Here is a 17,526-nt window from a genome sequence, read left to right as displayed (position 1 = left end):
TAGTTTCCCTGTATTTCAAATGGGAATAATGATAATGATACTCCCTTCCAGGATTCAATTAAAGGTCATATATCAAGTGGTTGGCTCCAGGAAGGGCTCAATAAATGGGAGCAATGGTGAGGAGGGATGAGGGTGTAGGGCCCAGGGGGAGTTAGGGGACCCTCCCTCTGACCCCTCCAGTATCCCCAAGGCTCTCTCTTCCTGCTGCCTCATGGGACCCCAGCCACCAGCCCCTGCCCTGACCTCCTCCTTCTGTCCTCCCACTTCTCCAAAGCTGGGGTGACAGAAGCCCAGTGAGCAGCCATAAGACCATAACAGCGCTCGAACAGGTCCCCATCAAGACAGGACAGAGAAGCCCAGACTCGGTACCTCCTCCTCACGAGAAGAGAACAGGAAAGACGAACAAACAACAGGGCCAGTTAAAGAGGGAGACCAGTCAGATCAGGTCGGCTTGCAGCAAAATGAAAAACTCAGTGGTGGAATTCAAATCCACATCGGACGGGGTGAGAGCAAAACTGAGACTGGGGAGCAGGGGAAACTCCCTGCCCAGAATGCAGAGGAAATTGGTCAAGGCGTGAAAAGCAAGGGTGAGGAGTCAACAAACAGATCAGGCGCATCCCATGGACACCCAGTGAAGGGCTGTTAAGTGTGGCAAGCACTACCCAAGTCACCGTTGTAGCTGAAACATGCAGTTCCTTCTGTATTCTTACGGGCGGCAGCAGACATCAGTCATTTGATATATTTACCAAGTGGCCACCACATGCCAGGGACCATTCGAGGACAGACAATAAGTAAGTCAAGTAAAGCGGGCAATTACAAGTGCCACAGGGAAGATAAAGCAGGATATGGGGTTGGGGCGACAGGTGGGGGTGGGTAGACATTTTTATGGAGTCATCAGGGAAGGCCTCTGTAGGGGGGTATTTTCTTAGAGGAAAGACTCCCTTCTGTTGGGTGACTTTAAGCGTCCTCTTGCATATGTGAAAGCTAGACCCAGAACCTCATCTTGAAAGGCAACGCCGACTGGAGCGGCTAAACCATCTATAGTAAGCAAGTAATGGAGGTAACTTCCCAGGGCAGAAATGGCTGAAATATGGATTGGTTTTTGTGCTTTCTGTGGTTACAGTTGGACAAAGAGATACTGAACTCCAGGATGTCTGGCATGGTGACGTGGGTCAGGGAATGTCAGGGGCGGGGTGGGGGTGGGAGTGGGTCCAGCAACATGGTGCAGGCCAGAGCTAGGGAGAGGGAAGAGTCAGAGACCACAGGGGTCGGATCTTGGCTTGTGGGCTTTGGGGGCCGTGAAACTTGATGTTCAATTTAAATTTTTCATTTTCTGCTTTGAGATTCCCCTAGGACAGCCCAAACCTCTGCATGTTAGAATACCTGGAGCTGCAGGTGACAGAAAACCCTAATTCAGTTACTTGAACAAAAAGGAATGATCTCAAAAACAGGAAGACGAGAGGCAAGGCAGTGACCAGGTGGGTTAATTCTGTTCAGTTAATTCAGTGGTGTCATCGGGGACCCAGGTTCATTGTACCTTTCTGCTCTGCCCTCTGCATATCGGCCTCACTCCCCAGCTACCTCCCCTCTTGCTTGCAAGATGGGAGCCTCAGCCCCAGCTATTATACGCTATGACAGTTTCCAAAGGTAGAAAAGGGACCATCTCATCCTTGTATCTCTCTTTTTTTTTTTTTTTTTTTAAAGATTTCATTTATTTATTTGACTGAGAGAGAGAGCACAAAGAGGGAGAAGCAGGCAGAGGGAGAAGCAGACTCCTGGTAGAGCAGGGAGCCTGACGTGGGGCTCGACCCCAGGACCCTGGGATCATGACCTGAACCGAAGGCAGACGCCATCCTTGTATCTCTTTCTAAGACAAATAAACCTTTCCCAGAAGCCCCACACAGTGTTTCCCTTCATATCTCCTTGGTTACAACTGCATCCTATTCCCGCGCCCAAGCCCACCAACCACAGCTGGTGTCGGCCGCATGTGAGCTCTGCTTTGGGCGGCTAAGAGGAAATGCATCCAATGCGGGGGGGCAAGGTGGACCAGAAGGCTTGGAGCATGAGAGGCATGGACAAGATGCATGGGGGCGGGCAGAGAAAGCAAAGACAGTCATCAGGAGGTGGGATGACAAAAGTCGGAAGAGCTGGGATAAAAATGTACTCAAAGACCAAACAGAAGAGAAGTCTGAGCCGAAGAAAGACCCAAATTTGCAGACGGAACAGGCTGAACCCATTTCAGGAACTACCAACAAAGGGAAAACGACAGGGGTAGGAAAAAAAAAACAACAAAAAAACAACTCCTACCAGCTGCAAATCAGAAAAAGAAAAAAAAACCTGGTTCCCTATATTGGAACCAGCACCAGGTTGGCCTTGGATTTTGTCTTCGGGGCTATGTGTAATAGCGCATTTTGGAAGGCAGTAGAACAATGCCTCTATAGAATTTTGAAAAGCAAAAACAAAAACCAAAAAAACCGTGGTCCTCAAAAATTTTATCTCCATCCAATTCCCTTTTGAAGGTAAAGGCAAACTGGGGGATGTTTTGAGCTGCAGATGTTGTTCAACAGCAGATACAATTAAAAAAATAAAATAAAATAAAATAAATTTAATTTTTAAAAAATGCAGGCTTCTAGAATGTGGCCGTCAGGGCCTGAAGGGACCGCCAGGCCCCCGGCCCCCCGCCCCCCGCGGCCGAGCGGTGGTGCAGGGCGGCCCTGCGCGTCTTCTCCCGCCTGCACCTTCAGCTCCATCCCGTTGTGCAACGTCAGGAAGTGTGTGAGAGCCACATCCTTCGCCCGGGCGGCTCAGACGGAATCTCTGCTTCACTGGGTGACCACTCCGAACAATAATAGCTGCCACCCTCTTCCTGAACTTAGTAACAATGGCTCAACCGTTTACCCTCCGGGACACTTGTGACGAATGGCTTGTAGAAAGTTTTGTTTTCTGTCTCCAAAAGCCACGTTGCCCCAAGCGACAGGACAACTACCACCGGCCACTGTCAGGGACCAGGAACGGAGTCCTGAGCCTCTCAGCCGGGCGGCTTGAGCCGCCGGGCTTTTCTTCTACGGGCAAAGAAGACCGCGAGTCTCCGAGGCAGACGGTTCCAAGCTCGCTGTTGGTCACAACTTCCACGCAGCCTTGAGCGTGCGCCCGTCTGAAACACCCAGCATCCTGGACGCAGCCTCAACCAGGAGAAAAAGACAGGAAGCTCACGGCGAATACTGACGTGACGGGGACCAGGGGCAGCTTTTTTGTCCTGCTTTGTTCTTCTTGGCAGGAAGGATGTCAGAAAGAGAGCAAGGGTTGAGGGGCTGTAGGAATCCGGCCCAAGGGCCCTGCTGACGTGCACTTGGCGCTGGCCTTGGGGCAGCCATTTCGGTGACACGTCTGGAGCCCCCGGCCCCCCTTGCTCACGCTCAGGCTGGCCCATCGGCTCTGCTCCTACTGCTTCCAACCGGTCCCTAATCTCCCAGGGAGGAGGGCCATTTCGGAAAGGCACAGAAGCCTAACAGCTCCTTCTGGAGCCAGACCCTCAGAGGAGGGTCACGTCCCCTTCCAAGGCAGAAAGGGAGTTTACAAGAGACCCAACTGTGAGCATGGGAGACTCAGGCCTGAGGGGTGGAGCTGACCTGCCTTCCTCTGGCCTCACATCGGGCTCGGAGCGCTACTCACCCCCGAGGACCAGACGGTTCTCAGGATCGGGGGGCCAGAGAGCTGATGACCCACCCCCCCGTGACGACAATTCTGTGGGCTCCTGAGGCAACTGAGGTACAGAAATCCACAGCCCAAGGGGCACAGCTGAGAGAGACTGAGCACCACGACACCTGCCCCCTTCCCGCCACCCCCAGGCACTACTGCCTGGAACCTTCTAGAATACTGCCCTCCACCCTCACCCACCTCTACTCCTCCATCTTCCCTCCTTCCTCTTTCTCTTCTCATTCATTTCTCTTTCCTTCTTTCCTCTCTCTCCGTGGTCTTCCTCCGCCTCCATCCATCTCCTTGTCCTCCATTTTTCCTTCCCTCCCTCCCCTGAGCAGGAGGTAGGACTGACTTACGTTGGCCAGCAGATGTGGTTGTTTTGTTCGATGTCTGTTCCCTCCCAGCGAAGAAAGACAGCAGTGGCAGAGGTGGGGGCTCCCCCATGCCAGCATTCACCCGGGTGGGTGTTTTACACGTTGTAGGCTTTCCTGCCTTCGTTCCAGGTCGATTAACCACAAGGGCCAGATGCCATTTATGATCAGACTCCATTGACAACTGTGGGAAGGAAAAGGGGCCTCTCTTCCTGAGAGGTTACACCGTCCTGCCCCTGCATCCTCCTCGGGTGGAGTCCACCCTTCCCAGGGGTCCAACACACAGCCAGGTCTGGACACACTTTCTGGGGTGGAGGCCCGCATGTGAGTTCCACCTTCTGTAGTCCTCAGCTACCTTCATGCTCACAACAGGGGAGTGGAATGAAGTTACAGCCTTCCCTCCCCTCTCTGATTTTCTGGAAGTCTGAGAAAGGTGGAAAGAGAGCAAGGTCCTAGAGTGTGAGGATCGCTCCTCTTCCTGACCCAAATGGGGCGGTCATGCACCACGATGCACGGACCCACCACCTGAGGTCCCTCTGCAAAGAATGGAGGTGGGGTGGCCCTTCGGTTTTGTCCAAAAAGACAGAAGCCCCAGTGAGAAGAGCAGAGGGAACTAAAGTAAGAAAGCGAGTTGAGCCCTGGGTGCTTCACTTGGCCAAGTTTTTCAGGCTGGATTCTTATTTTAGGAGCCTCACATTCTGGTGGCACTAAGCAGGCTCAGGTGTAAGGAATGAGTTATTTAGAAACCGTGGCTCGGCTCAGAAAAGAGTATGAGGTTTTGCCTCGACATGAAAAGAGGAACCAGGGTTAAAATAAGCAGCAATGGGTCAGGACTGAGACCTGGTAGATCTCTGATTTCATCTCCTTGCACACATGCCTCAACGTGCTCCTCGGAAGCCAACTATTCTTGTGATCGCAGGAAGGTGTTGTGTTTTTACAGGAAGGTGTATCCTTTGGAGTGGAAATTTTTGCAGGCCGCCTGGGCCCCACAGATCCCTGCACCCTGGTTACCTGCTGTGGGCCACCCAGTGCTGGGGTCAGCAGCCCACCAGTCCAGCAGGGCCCCAGCTCTTCTAGGAAGCCTGCCTGCCCATGGCCCCACGCTCTGACTGTGGGGGTGGCGGGGGGAGCAGCTGCTCAGACATCTGGTTGACACGCCGGCCTGTGGCCCCTGAGTGGCCCGGGCAGAGAAAGCTGTTGATGTTTGAGCCACCCAGATCCCCTCTGGGGACTGGTAACTGAGAAGGACACCTGTCTCTGGGACAAGAGCAGACGGGCAGAGGACAGCTGAGGCGTGGCAGGGCGCGCCCTGGTGCAGGGCCCCCAGCCCTCTGGTCCCAGGCCAGGCCTTCTCCCTCACGGGCCGCCCACTCCTTATAGGGCTCAGCCAAAGCGAGTTTCCATTGTTTGACACCCCCAAAGCCTGACGAGGCCCCAGATCCTGAAACCGCTGCGGGACAGGCAGCCAACTCCCCGGAGGGCGCACAGCCACGATGGCAAGGGTACGAAGGTGAGAGGGAGACGTGCCAGACGCGGCCGATGCGTTTATGGGCCGTGGGTACAGCCACGTGTACGAGAAGCCACAGAGTCAGGTCTTTTCCAGCTTAAGGCCTAGTCATACTTGAAGTCGTCTTCACTTTGAAGGAATAGAAGAAACCACAAGGCGAAAAAAGATCAAAAGCATTGACCAACTTTTAACTTAAGATTGAGTTGAGGCTCCTTTCAGCAAACCACCTATCAAGGATGCCAGCCCAGCCAGGAAAGCTCACACTGTCCTAGACTCACAAAACCCTGTGGGGGCCGCGGAGGCCCACTGCCTGCCCCACACAGGCCTCCCCTCGGGAGAGACCACCATGGCCCACGATAAGCAGCTGCCAAGGACCTGAAAGGACAGTCTGATACCAGGGGTGCTGCCATTCATCCCTGGTGACCAGGCCAAGACGTGCGAGTGACCCAGACGCGCTAGAAACATTCCAACGGATATTCTTTAGATTCTTCGAGAGCCCCTGGGCTGGTTCAAGCACCCCCTTAGGGTCTCACTCTCTGACCGAGGGGCTCATTGAAGTGATTCCTTTGACCCCCATCATCTTCCCAGAGGTGTTCTACTCCACACACCTTCTCCCACTTGACACATTTCCAGTGACCGTTGCCCCCGGCACCTGCCCGTTGTCCTGCCCTCAACGACATCCTAGCTCTGGACAAAATGCGTCCTTCCCTTCACGTTTTGGAATCAGTGATCATGCCCCACCTTTCCTCCACTTTTACTTTCTTTTCCGCTAAACCCTACAGACTCTGTTGCTGCTCCGTGACATGGCGTCCCGACCCTGGTCTATCCCTCCTCTCTGCTGCCCACGTGGGTGCAAGCCATTTGTTGGTGCCTCTTACCACGGTCATGACTCCTCTGCCCCTCCTGAGGACACCTCCTTTGTTCTGACCACCCCCCTGCTCTCTTAATGCAGCCAGATAAAAATAGCTCCCCTGGCCTCCACACCACTTGGTTGACATGCATTGTGGTCACACAGAGCCCATGGGGTTTGTCATGCAAACTATGTGGGGGGTGGGCTTTCCAGACTTGGACTTGGAAAGACTTGCTGCAGCTGATTCTTAACGTTTAATGGCAAGTTTTACACACTTGGCCTCTACACGGTGCCACCAGGTGCCATGAGCATCAGCCTTTGGCAGAAGAGGTGTCTACAAATGGAAAGGTACTGTTTTGTGCTAACCTGTTGGGCGATCATCTAGTCCCTCAGAAAAAACTGGTCTGCTCTCCTGTAAGTTCCCCTCCTCTCCTCCCCAGCCCACCGACCCTCACTCAGCTGAGCTCACTGAAGAAAATAATCAACAAGCTACAGTCCCTTTCCGTTGTCTCTGGGCATCCTTCCCAACGGAGTGGGGTCACAGCTTACCCTCCAAGCAACCCCCACCCCCAGACTTCTGGGGAGAAAGAGGCTCAGCCAGGCCCTCACGTCCAGGCTGTTTGGGACACAAGTTTTCTTTCCTCTCTTCTTCATCTTTGTCACTTTCTCTGCCAACTCCGGCTCCACTCAGGGTCAGATGTCCAGGTTGATAAAGGGCTTACCTGGACAGTGAATTTATCATCTTCATTGGGCAGAATCCTGTACGTGTAAACACAATTCCGGTACCTGAAATAGACCAAAGGCTTCGTTAGAACCCATGCGAGGGAATTCATTTCTCTGGGAACTGAAAAGACAGGAATTCCTGACATGGCTCGAGGAACCTGGGCATGACGTCTCTGAACCCTGGAGCTGACCATTCTGAGGTGAAGATCGGCCTTGACATCAAGCAGTCCTAGACTGAGCCCCCTTCCCTCCGCCCCCCCCCCCCCACCCTCCACTCAGGAAGCTCCAGGAAAAGGCATGTGGGGTCTTCTGGGCATGATTTACATTGGCACTTGACAGCTATGTGGTCTGATTTAAAGGAATCCACCCTCAAGACATAACTTCATTACAAGAGTATTTAGCCCTTCCTGGGTGCCTGGCACTTCACTCAACATTTCTATGTGTTGTTTAACTAGATTTTATCTTATTTTATTATTATTATTTTTTAAGTAGGCTCCACGTCCAGCATGGAGCCCAATGTGGGTCTTGAACTCTCCACCCTGAGATCAAGAGTCAGATGTTTACCTGACAGAGCCAACCAGGCACCCCTGTTTAACTAGTATTTAAAGTTATATACTAGTTTAAGGGCGCCTGGGTGGCTCAGTTGGTTAAGCATCTGCCTTCAGCTCAGGTCATGATCTCAGGGTCCTGGGATGGAGTCTCGCATTGGGCTCCCTGCTCCTTGGGAGCCTGCTTCTCCCTCTCCCTCTGCTGCTCCCCCTGCTTGTGCTCTCCCTCTCTCTCTGCTCCTCCCCCCAACTCTTGCTCACACTCTCTCTCAAATAAATAAAATCTTTTTAAAAACTTAAAAAATAAAATTATACACTAAACAATTTAAAACCATAAAGAAAGATAAAAGATGAAAAAGAAATGTCTCCTTCTCCCCCTCCTGCTGAGCCCCGCTTCTCCGAGTTACTACTTTTTGTAAATCACTCCCGAACTCTTAAATGTACAAACTTAAATATACACATCTTTTTAAATGCACAGTATATATGTTGTTCTGAAATTTGCTTTCCTCACCAAAAAACATATGTTACAGGTCTTCCCAACTCACGTTCCACCACGTGGTAGTATGAGCATTTATTTGACCAGCCCGTGATGACGGATGGGTAGTTACTTTCAGCTTTTTATTCTCCTAAATGGTGCTGCAGTGAGCATCTCCGTGCCTATACCTTATGTGACTGGTAAAGGCACAGATCCAGCCTCCCTGTCAGTACGATGGGGACCAGAACAACACCGGCCACCTGTCACTGCATCAACTAAGTGACTTAACTTAGGAAGAGCATTTACAGTAGCGCCTGGAACATGCTGGACACTGCATGTGCTGACATTTATTAGGGGCCATGGGGAGATCACCACCAGGAGGAGAGCCGCAGGAGAGACGCGGGCTTTGTATTTTGAGAGAGACTGACGATTGCCTCCCAGCAAGGCTGTGTCACTTTTCTCTCCCACTAACCGGATATGTCTATTTCCCCACACCCTGCCAACAGGCTATCAGACATTTTCATCTTTGCAAATCTGAAAGGTTAAAGAAAAATGAGTACTCACTTTAATCTGCCTTTCTTTATGAGAAAGGTTGACCGTGTTCCCATGTTTCACTATTCGTCTTTCTTTTTCTGCACATTTCTTTTCATGTGTTTGGCTTACCTTTTTTTTTTTTTTTAATCATCTTTTTTTTTTTTTTTTTTTTTTTTTTTTTTTAAAGATTTTATTTATTTATTTGAGACAGAGAGAATGAGAGAGAGAGAGCACATGAGAGGGGGGAGGGTCAGAGGGAGAAGCAGGCTCCCTGCCGAGCAGGGAGCCCGATGCGGGACTCGATCCAGGGACTCCAGGATCATGACCTGAGCCGAAGGCAGTCGCTTAACCAACTGAGCCACCCAGGCGCCCCTAATCATCTTTTGCTTATTTATCTGTAAGACTTTGATACATGCCACAATATATTTTGGAGTTATTGGGGGTTTTTTGTTGTTGTTGTTGTTGTTTTAAAGATTTATTTATTTATTTGAGAGAGTGAGAATGAGAGAGAGAGAGTACATGAGAGGGGGGAGGGTTAGAGGGAGAAGCAGGCTCCTTGCAGAGCAGGGAGCCCGATGCGGGACTCGATCCCGGGACTCCAGGATCATGACCTGAGCTGAAGGCAGTGGCTTAACCAACTGAGCCACCCAGGCGCCCTTGTTGTTGTTTTTTAATTTTATTTATTTGCCAGAGGGACACACAGCGAGAGAGAGAGAACACAAGCAGGGGGAGTGGGAGAGGGAGAAGCAGGGGGAGTGGGAGAGGGAGAAGCAGGCTTCCCGCCAAGCAGGGAGCCCGATGCGGCGCTCGATCCCAGGACCCCAGGATCTTAATGACTGAGCCACCCAGGCGCCCCTTGGAGTTACTTATTGTTGACGGTGCTTATGGAATTTTTTTTCTTTTTAAGCTGTGTAGCGGTTTTACGATTTTATGGGGTCACGTTTTACAATCTCTTTTTGGCTTGTGAGCCACTGGCTCTTTCAAGAAAGTTTTGGAGAATGGTTTGGGTAATTTCACTTCCACCCGGCCCTTCCTTTCTCACAGGGAAGTTTCTTGTTTCTCTCTTTCCCTCACCTCTGAATGCTCCCCCCCCCCCCCCCCCCCCCCCCCCCCGTCCTGCCTCCAGAGCCCGAGCTGGTACCACAACAGGCAAGGATGGCTCTCTAGGCTGCTGTCACCTCACCTCCCGGAGGTGTCCCCAAAACAGAGAGCCGCCCCAGCACCCTGGCCCCACTGCCCCCCTCCCCAGCCCGTCCAGCCTCAGCCCCTCTGCAGAGCCTGAGGGGCAGCCCCACCCTGCCAGGCTCTTATCTCTCACTGCTGGTTCTCCGGACACTTCCTCCCGCAGATATGCAAATGAGACCAGGGCCCGGTCTTATTCGGCGGAGGGGGGGGGCAGCTAATATGTGGAAGCAGTTGAGCAGGCCCCAAACATCAGCCTGTCAACAAACAGAAGAGGGTCACCAGGAGAGGGGCAGAGAGAGCAGCACGGAACAGGAAGGCCCTTTCTTTCATCAAGTGTGGCAGACCAGCCCTTCTGGCTTTTTAAAGAAGTTCTAGGAACGCTGAAATGCAGAAGCAGTTCCGTGTGACTCAAACAGATCAGAATTCAAAAGCGAGTACAATAGGAAGAGAGGACACTCACCCTTAGACAGGGATATCTCAGCAGCGGCCACACAGGGGGCCGGACCCGCGTCCCCGGAGCTGGGTCAGTTCAGGTCTTTGAGGGAAAATGTACAAGGTCATCACCACCTCCACCACCCGCCCCCGCCACCCCCAGCCCACAGGAGATCAGCTGTTCCAGACCGCATGCCAGGGAGGAATGGGGGCTCTGCAGGCAGGTGGAGGGGGGCGCTCCTTGGCCTCCCCCAATCCTCAGCAGCTGTACTTCACTCTGGTCCCAGATGCATGAATGTGTACACAGAGAACACGCATGTATATATGTACACACACGTGCATACACACATACAGACCCATAACCTACGTGTACACACACAGGCGCACAATCTGACACGTGAAATGGTTGGTGAGGATTCCACGACGAAATCCTCTTTGACAGCAACTGCACTAGAATGTAATCCAGACAACGCGCCATGTCCGTCTCATCCAGCCCTTCCAGCTCTTTGTGGGCATTTAGTAACAGTTTAGGGTGCTAACCCCTTAGGTCGTTGGCTGCTACTCTTTCCAGTGACTGGGGTGCATTTGAGGGCAATCGTGTCAGGAATAGCCCCACTGGAGACCCAGGTGGGGACGGTGCTGGGCCAGGTACGTGGGCCGCTGATCTACTCTCCAGTGAAATGGGGCTTAGAGCAAACGTCTCACGTGACTCTGAACTGCTGCCTGATGACAGCAGGTGCCCACCCTGTCCTAAGTGGGAAGATGCTTCCTCTGGGCAGGGCATTTCCAGATCAATCCTAATATGGTTTGGGAAGTTTTACTTGAATGCAAGAGGACAAGCCAGTGGAAGCAGAAAGCAACACCGTGGCATTTTTATTCTCTCAGATAAATATTACTATTTCTGCATGTCTACTCCCAGCCAAGTGAACACTGACAAGCATGCCCAGAAACATCCTCTACCATGCTGAGCCCCATGGGGGGCAAGGGTAGGATGGGACAGAGAAATCAAACTCTAAAATTCAAGAACCTCATTAGCGTCCCTGTCTCGCGATGCCGATCGGCTTAGTATGCTCTATAATTGTTTTTAAGCCCCTTTGTAATTCTTATTATATATCAGTTCTAATTTCTAGTGTTGTTTGTACATTTTTTTTTTCTTGCTTAAATGTTGTAGACTTCTGGACAAGATGGGGTGGGGGAACAAGGGGTGAACACCCTGCATTCAAAAAAGCCCCTTGGACCGATATAGAGACAGGGGAAAATGTACGTCAGCCCTAGCAACCAAGGGTGTTCACTATTCACCACCAAAACCTCAAAGAATCCAGCCAGAGAGTCAGAAAATGGATGAATTACAAGAGGCCATTAGTTCAGAAGAGAGAAGGTGAGAGGAGGCCATGTGGCCAAGTGAAAGGTGGAGGGGAGGCAGCCAGAGTGCTGTTGGGGGTCTGCTGAGCGCCCTGCCCCAGCAGCTAGGGGCCCAGCACATTGTTCCTTGTATGAGACCCCTGGCTCTTACCCCCAACAGCTGGATCTCTGATCGGGGCTCCCACCCCCATCCCTGCTGGTCCTTTTTTGTCTGGGAAAAGGAATTGGGCAGAAACCCACTCTGCTCTCCAAAAGAATCTGTCCCAACTTTTCCTGACAGTTCTTTGTCAGAAAAGAAAAATCACCAGACCTATGAAAACATTGCACCACTCCAAAGAAGGGCATCATTTTTCTAAGGACTCAAAGGTGTTACTTCCATGTTTCACAGAATCACTGCACAAAGAATAAAAGACATTCTGGTGAAATCTGACTTGTGAACTCAGTCCACCATTGCATCTCCAGCACGGGAGAGATCGATTGTAAAGACTGAGCAGCGTGAGACAAGGAAAAGTGATCAGATGGGAAAACCCAGGAGTTCACGAGTCAGCAAGAAACACCACAAGAGAGGAGGTAAACAGCAGCTCATGTCCTGGAGAATGCTAACGAGGAAGAAAAACTCGAGAAAGTCAGTACAGAAAGAAAAGACACGGAGGACACGTGAGAAATAGAGAAGACAGACCTCTGTCCTCATACATACATAAGTAGGGGTTTCTGAGAGCACAGATAATTTTTTAAATAAAAATAAAAAGCAAAACAGGGAATAAATCTAAGAGCTTATGACTTGAAAAGCAGAAAATTAAATGGCCAACCCTCTGGCAAATTGAATAAAGGAAAGAAAAAAATGTTTCACCTTCTTCTTACCCGCCATCTAGACCGGCTCCATCCTTCTCCACCTGCCCTGTGTCTGGGGGATGGGCCCGTGTGGGCTGCCTCACCCAGGTCTGGCACAGACAGAGTGAGAGGAGCACGGGAGGGGGGCATTCGGTCCCCTGACCCCACCCTGCCTCCAGCAGAGGCCACAGCTCCAGTCGGAGGGCCTGGTGATAGCCTGTCCCCTAGCTCTTCAGCTGTGGGAAGGGCTTCCCAAGGTTGCTAGCTCTAGGCTGTGTGGCCTTCCCTTCCCTATCCTGTCACCCCTTTGGATTAGGCCATCTATTCCCTGCTGGGAGCCCAGCCAACACAAGAAGGAAACAAAATCAAGAAGAGAAAAAGAAGAAAGAAGAGTAATAAAAGAGAAACCTGAAAATTACCAAAAAACTATGCATAATTGTGTGCCAGAAAATTTGAAAAGCTCAAAAAATGGGCTGTTTTCTGAAAAATATAGATAACTTACCGAAAGTGAAACGAGGTAGAAAACAAGAATCAATCGACACCAAAGAAGAAACTGAAGCAAATATTTGAAAATTATCTCTGGGGCACCTGGCTGGCTCAGTCAGTGGAGCATGCGACTCTTGATCTCGAGATTGTGAGTTAGAGGCCCATGTTGGGTGTGGAGGTTACTTAAGAATTAAGTTTAAAATAAAATAAATAAAATAAAATAAATAAAAATTATTTTGTGGCTCTGAGGAAAAGCACCTCTGCCAAACTTCTTTTAATATTTCAAAAAAATCAGATAATGATGATGCCACATAAATGTCTCCATATTTTATAGTTTCCATGGCTCTTAAACCATAACTTGACCAAAATCATATAACTCAATCTCACCTATGAGCATATATACAAAAATCCTAAATAAAATTCAGAGTACAATAAAAAATTAACATAATCAAGAACAGTTCATTTTAATCGTGCAAAATGGTTAATGTTAGGGAATTTATAAAATTAAGCTGTTGTGCCCGTAAATGAAATGAGGGAAACAACATAATCATCTCAACAGATATTAAAAAGGCATTCGATAAAATTAAATACTCAGTCATTCAAAACTTTATAAAACTAGGAAAAGATGGGTCCTTGTTTGACATGACAAAGAACAACAACTAACTTTCATCAAGCGCTAACTTCGTGTGAATATCGTTATCAAGTCCTTCCCAGTCAGTGTCATGTTTGACTCTCACAGAACTTCCTGAGGTAGATCTGTTCTCTTGCCAATATCCTCCACTGCAGTGTTTGAGAAATATTGGCCAATGTAATAAACTATGAAATCTAAATCAGAGTTACAAGTATTTGCAAAGTAGACCACAAAATGATCATAATTTATATATAACATGATTGCCTCTAAAGAAAATCCAAGAGAAGCAAATGAAAAACAATTTGAAATAAAGAGAAGTAAGTCAAGTGATAGAATAAAAGGTAAATTTATAAAACCTATAACTTCCCTGTATGTTATCAGTTACCACAAAAGGGTAACTGGAGGAGAAAAGGTATCAGTTACAAAAGTAACAAAATTATAAAGTAATCAGAAGTAATCATAACAAGAAATAGGAAGGATCTATAGGAAGAAAATTACAAGATTTTAAAGAGGGGAAGGTACACTTTTCATTAAGACTAATACTAAAATGTTCTGGGGACGCCTGGGTAGCTCAGTCGGTTAAGCGTCTGCCTTCGGCTGAGTTCATGATCCCAGGGTTCTAGGATAGAGTCCTGAATCAGCCTCCTTCAGCAGGGAGCCTGCTTCTCCCTCCACCTGCCACTCACCCTGCTTGTGATCTCTCTCTCTCTGACAAATAAATAAAATCTTAAAAAAAAAAAAAAAAGACAAATACTAAAATATTCCTTTTCACAAGTTATGTTATAGATTTTCTGCAATTCGAATTGAAGTCCCAATTGTATTTTTTCTAATTTGGCAAAATTATTAGCTGGTTCACCTCGAAGAATACTTGAAAACAACAGATATGAAAATCCTAAAATAAAATAGTTTATAAAATTGTGGTGACGCGGGCGCCTAGGTGGCTCAGTTGGTTAAGCGACTGCCTTCGGCTCAGGTCATGATCCTGGAGTCCCAGGATCGAGTCCCGCATCGGGCTCCCTGCTCAGCAGGGAGTCTGCTTCTCCCTCTGACCCTCCCCCTGTCTCATGCTCTCTCTCTCTATCTCATTCTCTCTCTCAAATAAATAAATAAAATCTTTAAAAAAAAAAAATTGTGGTGACGCATTTGGTATAAGAAAACCAGACATACATGGAGCAGGGTAAACAGGCAAGAAAGAGATACATAAGACTTAATATACAGAGAAAGAGGAATCAGAAAAGGAGCAAATCATTCAATAAAAGTTTTTGAGAAAGGTGATTGGTTACTCAAAAAAATACACATACACCTTTGTCTTACACCATCCACTGAATTAATTCCAGAAGATTAAAGTGTTCAATGTAAAAAAAAAACCAACAAAACAGAAATAAAACCGAAAAAACTTATCATTTCTCCATCTGTTTTTGCCAAATACCTTGCATGTGATATACACATTTGTTCAATCCACCCACTAACACTACTACATAGGTATTCTTAGCCCTGGTTTTCAGATGAGGAAACCAAGGCCCCACAGAATCTGGAGGTTGGACAGGCACTTGAGTCTATCAAGTTCCACAGGCCCTGTCCTAACCCTCCCGCCTCTCACTGGGGAAAAAAAGAAAAAACAAAAACAGAATATCCATGTGCAGAGGGACTCTCTACATTGAAAAGCAAAGGAGAAAAAAATCACAAAGGAAAAAGATTGACAGACTTCATGAAAATTTACAATCTCTGAATGTCAAAGAAATCACAAAGTTTAAAGGCAAACCACAGTGAAAATATTTACAACAAAAGTGATCTAAGGACTTCATGTAAATAGATAACAGAAAAACCTCACCTTCAAAAGAAAAATGGCAAACAGAATGGACAGGATCATTCACCGAAGAGGAATTATGAAGGTCAACAGTCCTATCAAACAAGTTTACTATGACTGCAATCAAGAAATGCAAAGAAAAAGGAACAGAAATTAAACCCCTTTCACCGTGCAACTTAATTTTTTTTTTTTAAGTGCAAATATTCAGAATAGGGAGCCTGGAATGAGGTGAGCACTCTGGAACAAAATTTCTGGAAAGCGATTTGTCATTCTATATCAAGAGCCTAAAAAACTTTTCAATCCTTTGATCCTGTAATTCCACCCCTGGGAATCTGTAACCAGAAATGTCACATTTCTGCACAAAGACCTTCATCACCATCATGTTTATAACAACAAAACACTACTGGTAACTCAAACGTCTGACAATACAAGAATCACTTCATAAATTGCGGCACATCATGTACTAGAATTTTGGCACCCGTTAAATATGATATTTAAGGGAAAAAAATTTTAACTAACCGGGAAATGTTAACGTTGCTAAAAAACACAGACCAAAATTACATGGTTATAGTTATATATATAGTACAGAGATTTATCTATCTATGGAGAAAGAGGAGCAAAGAAAGAGTGAGAACATACACCTACAAATTAACAGTATTTATGTTGGTCTCTCAGCAATTGGGTGATTATTTTCCTTCCTTACACTTTGTACTCTTTGTACAGTATACTTAATACTGTATTTTTTTAAGTTACTTGAAAGAACACGGCAGTGCTTATCAGCAGATCTAGTTCTATGTAGCCACCAACACCTGGGATGGCCTCACAGGCCTCTACTCTCTGGAGGCCAGGTTCCTGGCTGGCAAGTGAAGGGGCTGGATCAGCTGACCCTTTCGGAACCAGCCCTGCCTGGGGTCATTTTTACAAAGTAATGGACCCAAACTGTTTGGGTGCTGGTATTGTTAATACGATGTTTTTCTAAGTAATGGACAAAGGGGGTGTGACATGAGCATGGGAGAAAGGAAAGATCTGGCCCCCAGAACTGCGGGCTTGGTCTCCCCACTTCCCTCCGGCAAGGCCTGCGGCAGCTGCCAGCACTGATCCCCACCCCGTCCACATGCTGGGCTCCCTCCTCAGAGCCTTAGGGCTTCTGTCCCCTCAGTATCTCCCTCCTAAATGGGAACTAGCCAGTCACTCTTAAGATGGCCACCATTCCTTCTTGACTTTATCTTCAATCTACCTGGTGGTTCTTCCTGGCATCCGTGCCCCCAGACCCCTCTCTCCCTCAGGCTTCCGGGCGCTCAACCCTGGCTCCCGCGGCCACTGGACACTCATGCACCATTCAAATGTTCTTCCTGCCTTATCTCTTTGAGCACTTCCTCTGAGGAGGCCCCGCATGACAGCTCACTGTCTCCCGGAGGCTCTTATAGGCCTCCAGGAAGTTCTCAAAGTGACAGTCTGCCCGAGCTCTCCTCTTTCCTTCTGCTGTGGAATTTTCTTCACAGACAGGCCCATGCTCCCCTGCGTCTGAGATGTCACCGCTCACTCTCTAACTCGTGCAAAATAATGGCCAGTGTTAGCGGCTGCTTACCGCGCGCCTAGCCTTGGGCCACACGTGTTGCCCACATTCTCTCGTTTTACCCTCTCAATAATTCAATGACAACAGCAGACAGACAAATAATCCGATTTTTTAAATGGGCAGAGGATCTGAACACACGTTTCTCCAAATAAGATAGGGAAATAGCCAATCAACACATGAAAAGAAGCTCAAAGTCATTAGTCATTACAGAAACACAACTCAAAGTCACCCTAAGAGGCCACTTCACACCCCCCGGGATGGTTATTACCAGAAAGATAACAACAAGGCTTGATGAGCATGCGGGAGAATCAGAATCCTCACACATGGCTGATGGGGACACAAAACGGAGCTGCTTCTGTGGAAAGCAGGGTGACAGTTCCACAAAGACTTGGAATTACTGTAGGACCCAGCAGTTCCACCCAAGACCACTGAAAACACGTGTTCACACAAAAACTTGTACACGAATGTTCACAGCAGCATTGTTCACAATAGCCCCAAAGTGGAAACAA

The 17,526-nt window shown here is 48.5% G+C and overlaps 1 protein-coding gene across 2 annotated transcripts in view; it reads right to left on the bottom strand.

The window, feature by feature from the left end:
• The window catches only part of INPP5D (inositol polyphosphate-5-phosphatase D), a 114,202-nt gene that overhangs the window by 91,224 nt on the left and 5,452 nt on the right, over positions 1-17,526 (bottom strand). For both annotated transcript variants that reach the window (XM_054505946.2, XM_045867711.3), the window contains exon 2: positions 7,150-7,213. In XM_054505946.2, coding sequence (XP_054361921.1) covers positions 7,150-7,213 — 64 coding nt within the window. The remainder of the gene's footprint in view (positions 1-7,149; positions 7,214-17,526) is intronic.

Source organism: Mirounga angustirostris, unplaced genomic scaffold (genome assembly GCF_029215605.1).
Source record: "Mirounga angustirostris isolate CCGP_5_RB_7025 unplaced genomic scaffold, mMirAng1.0.hap1 SCAF_3, whole genome shotgun sequence".
Classification (NCBI taxonomy): domain Eukaryota; kingdom Metazoa; phylum Chordata; class Mammalia; order Carnivora; family Phocidae; genus Mirounga; species Mirounga angustirostris.
This window is presented reverse-complemented; position numbering and strand designations above follow the sequence as displayed.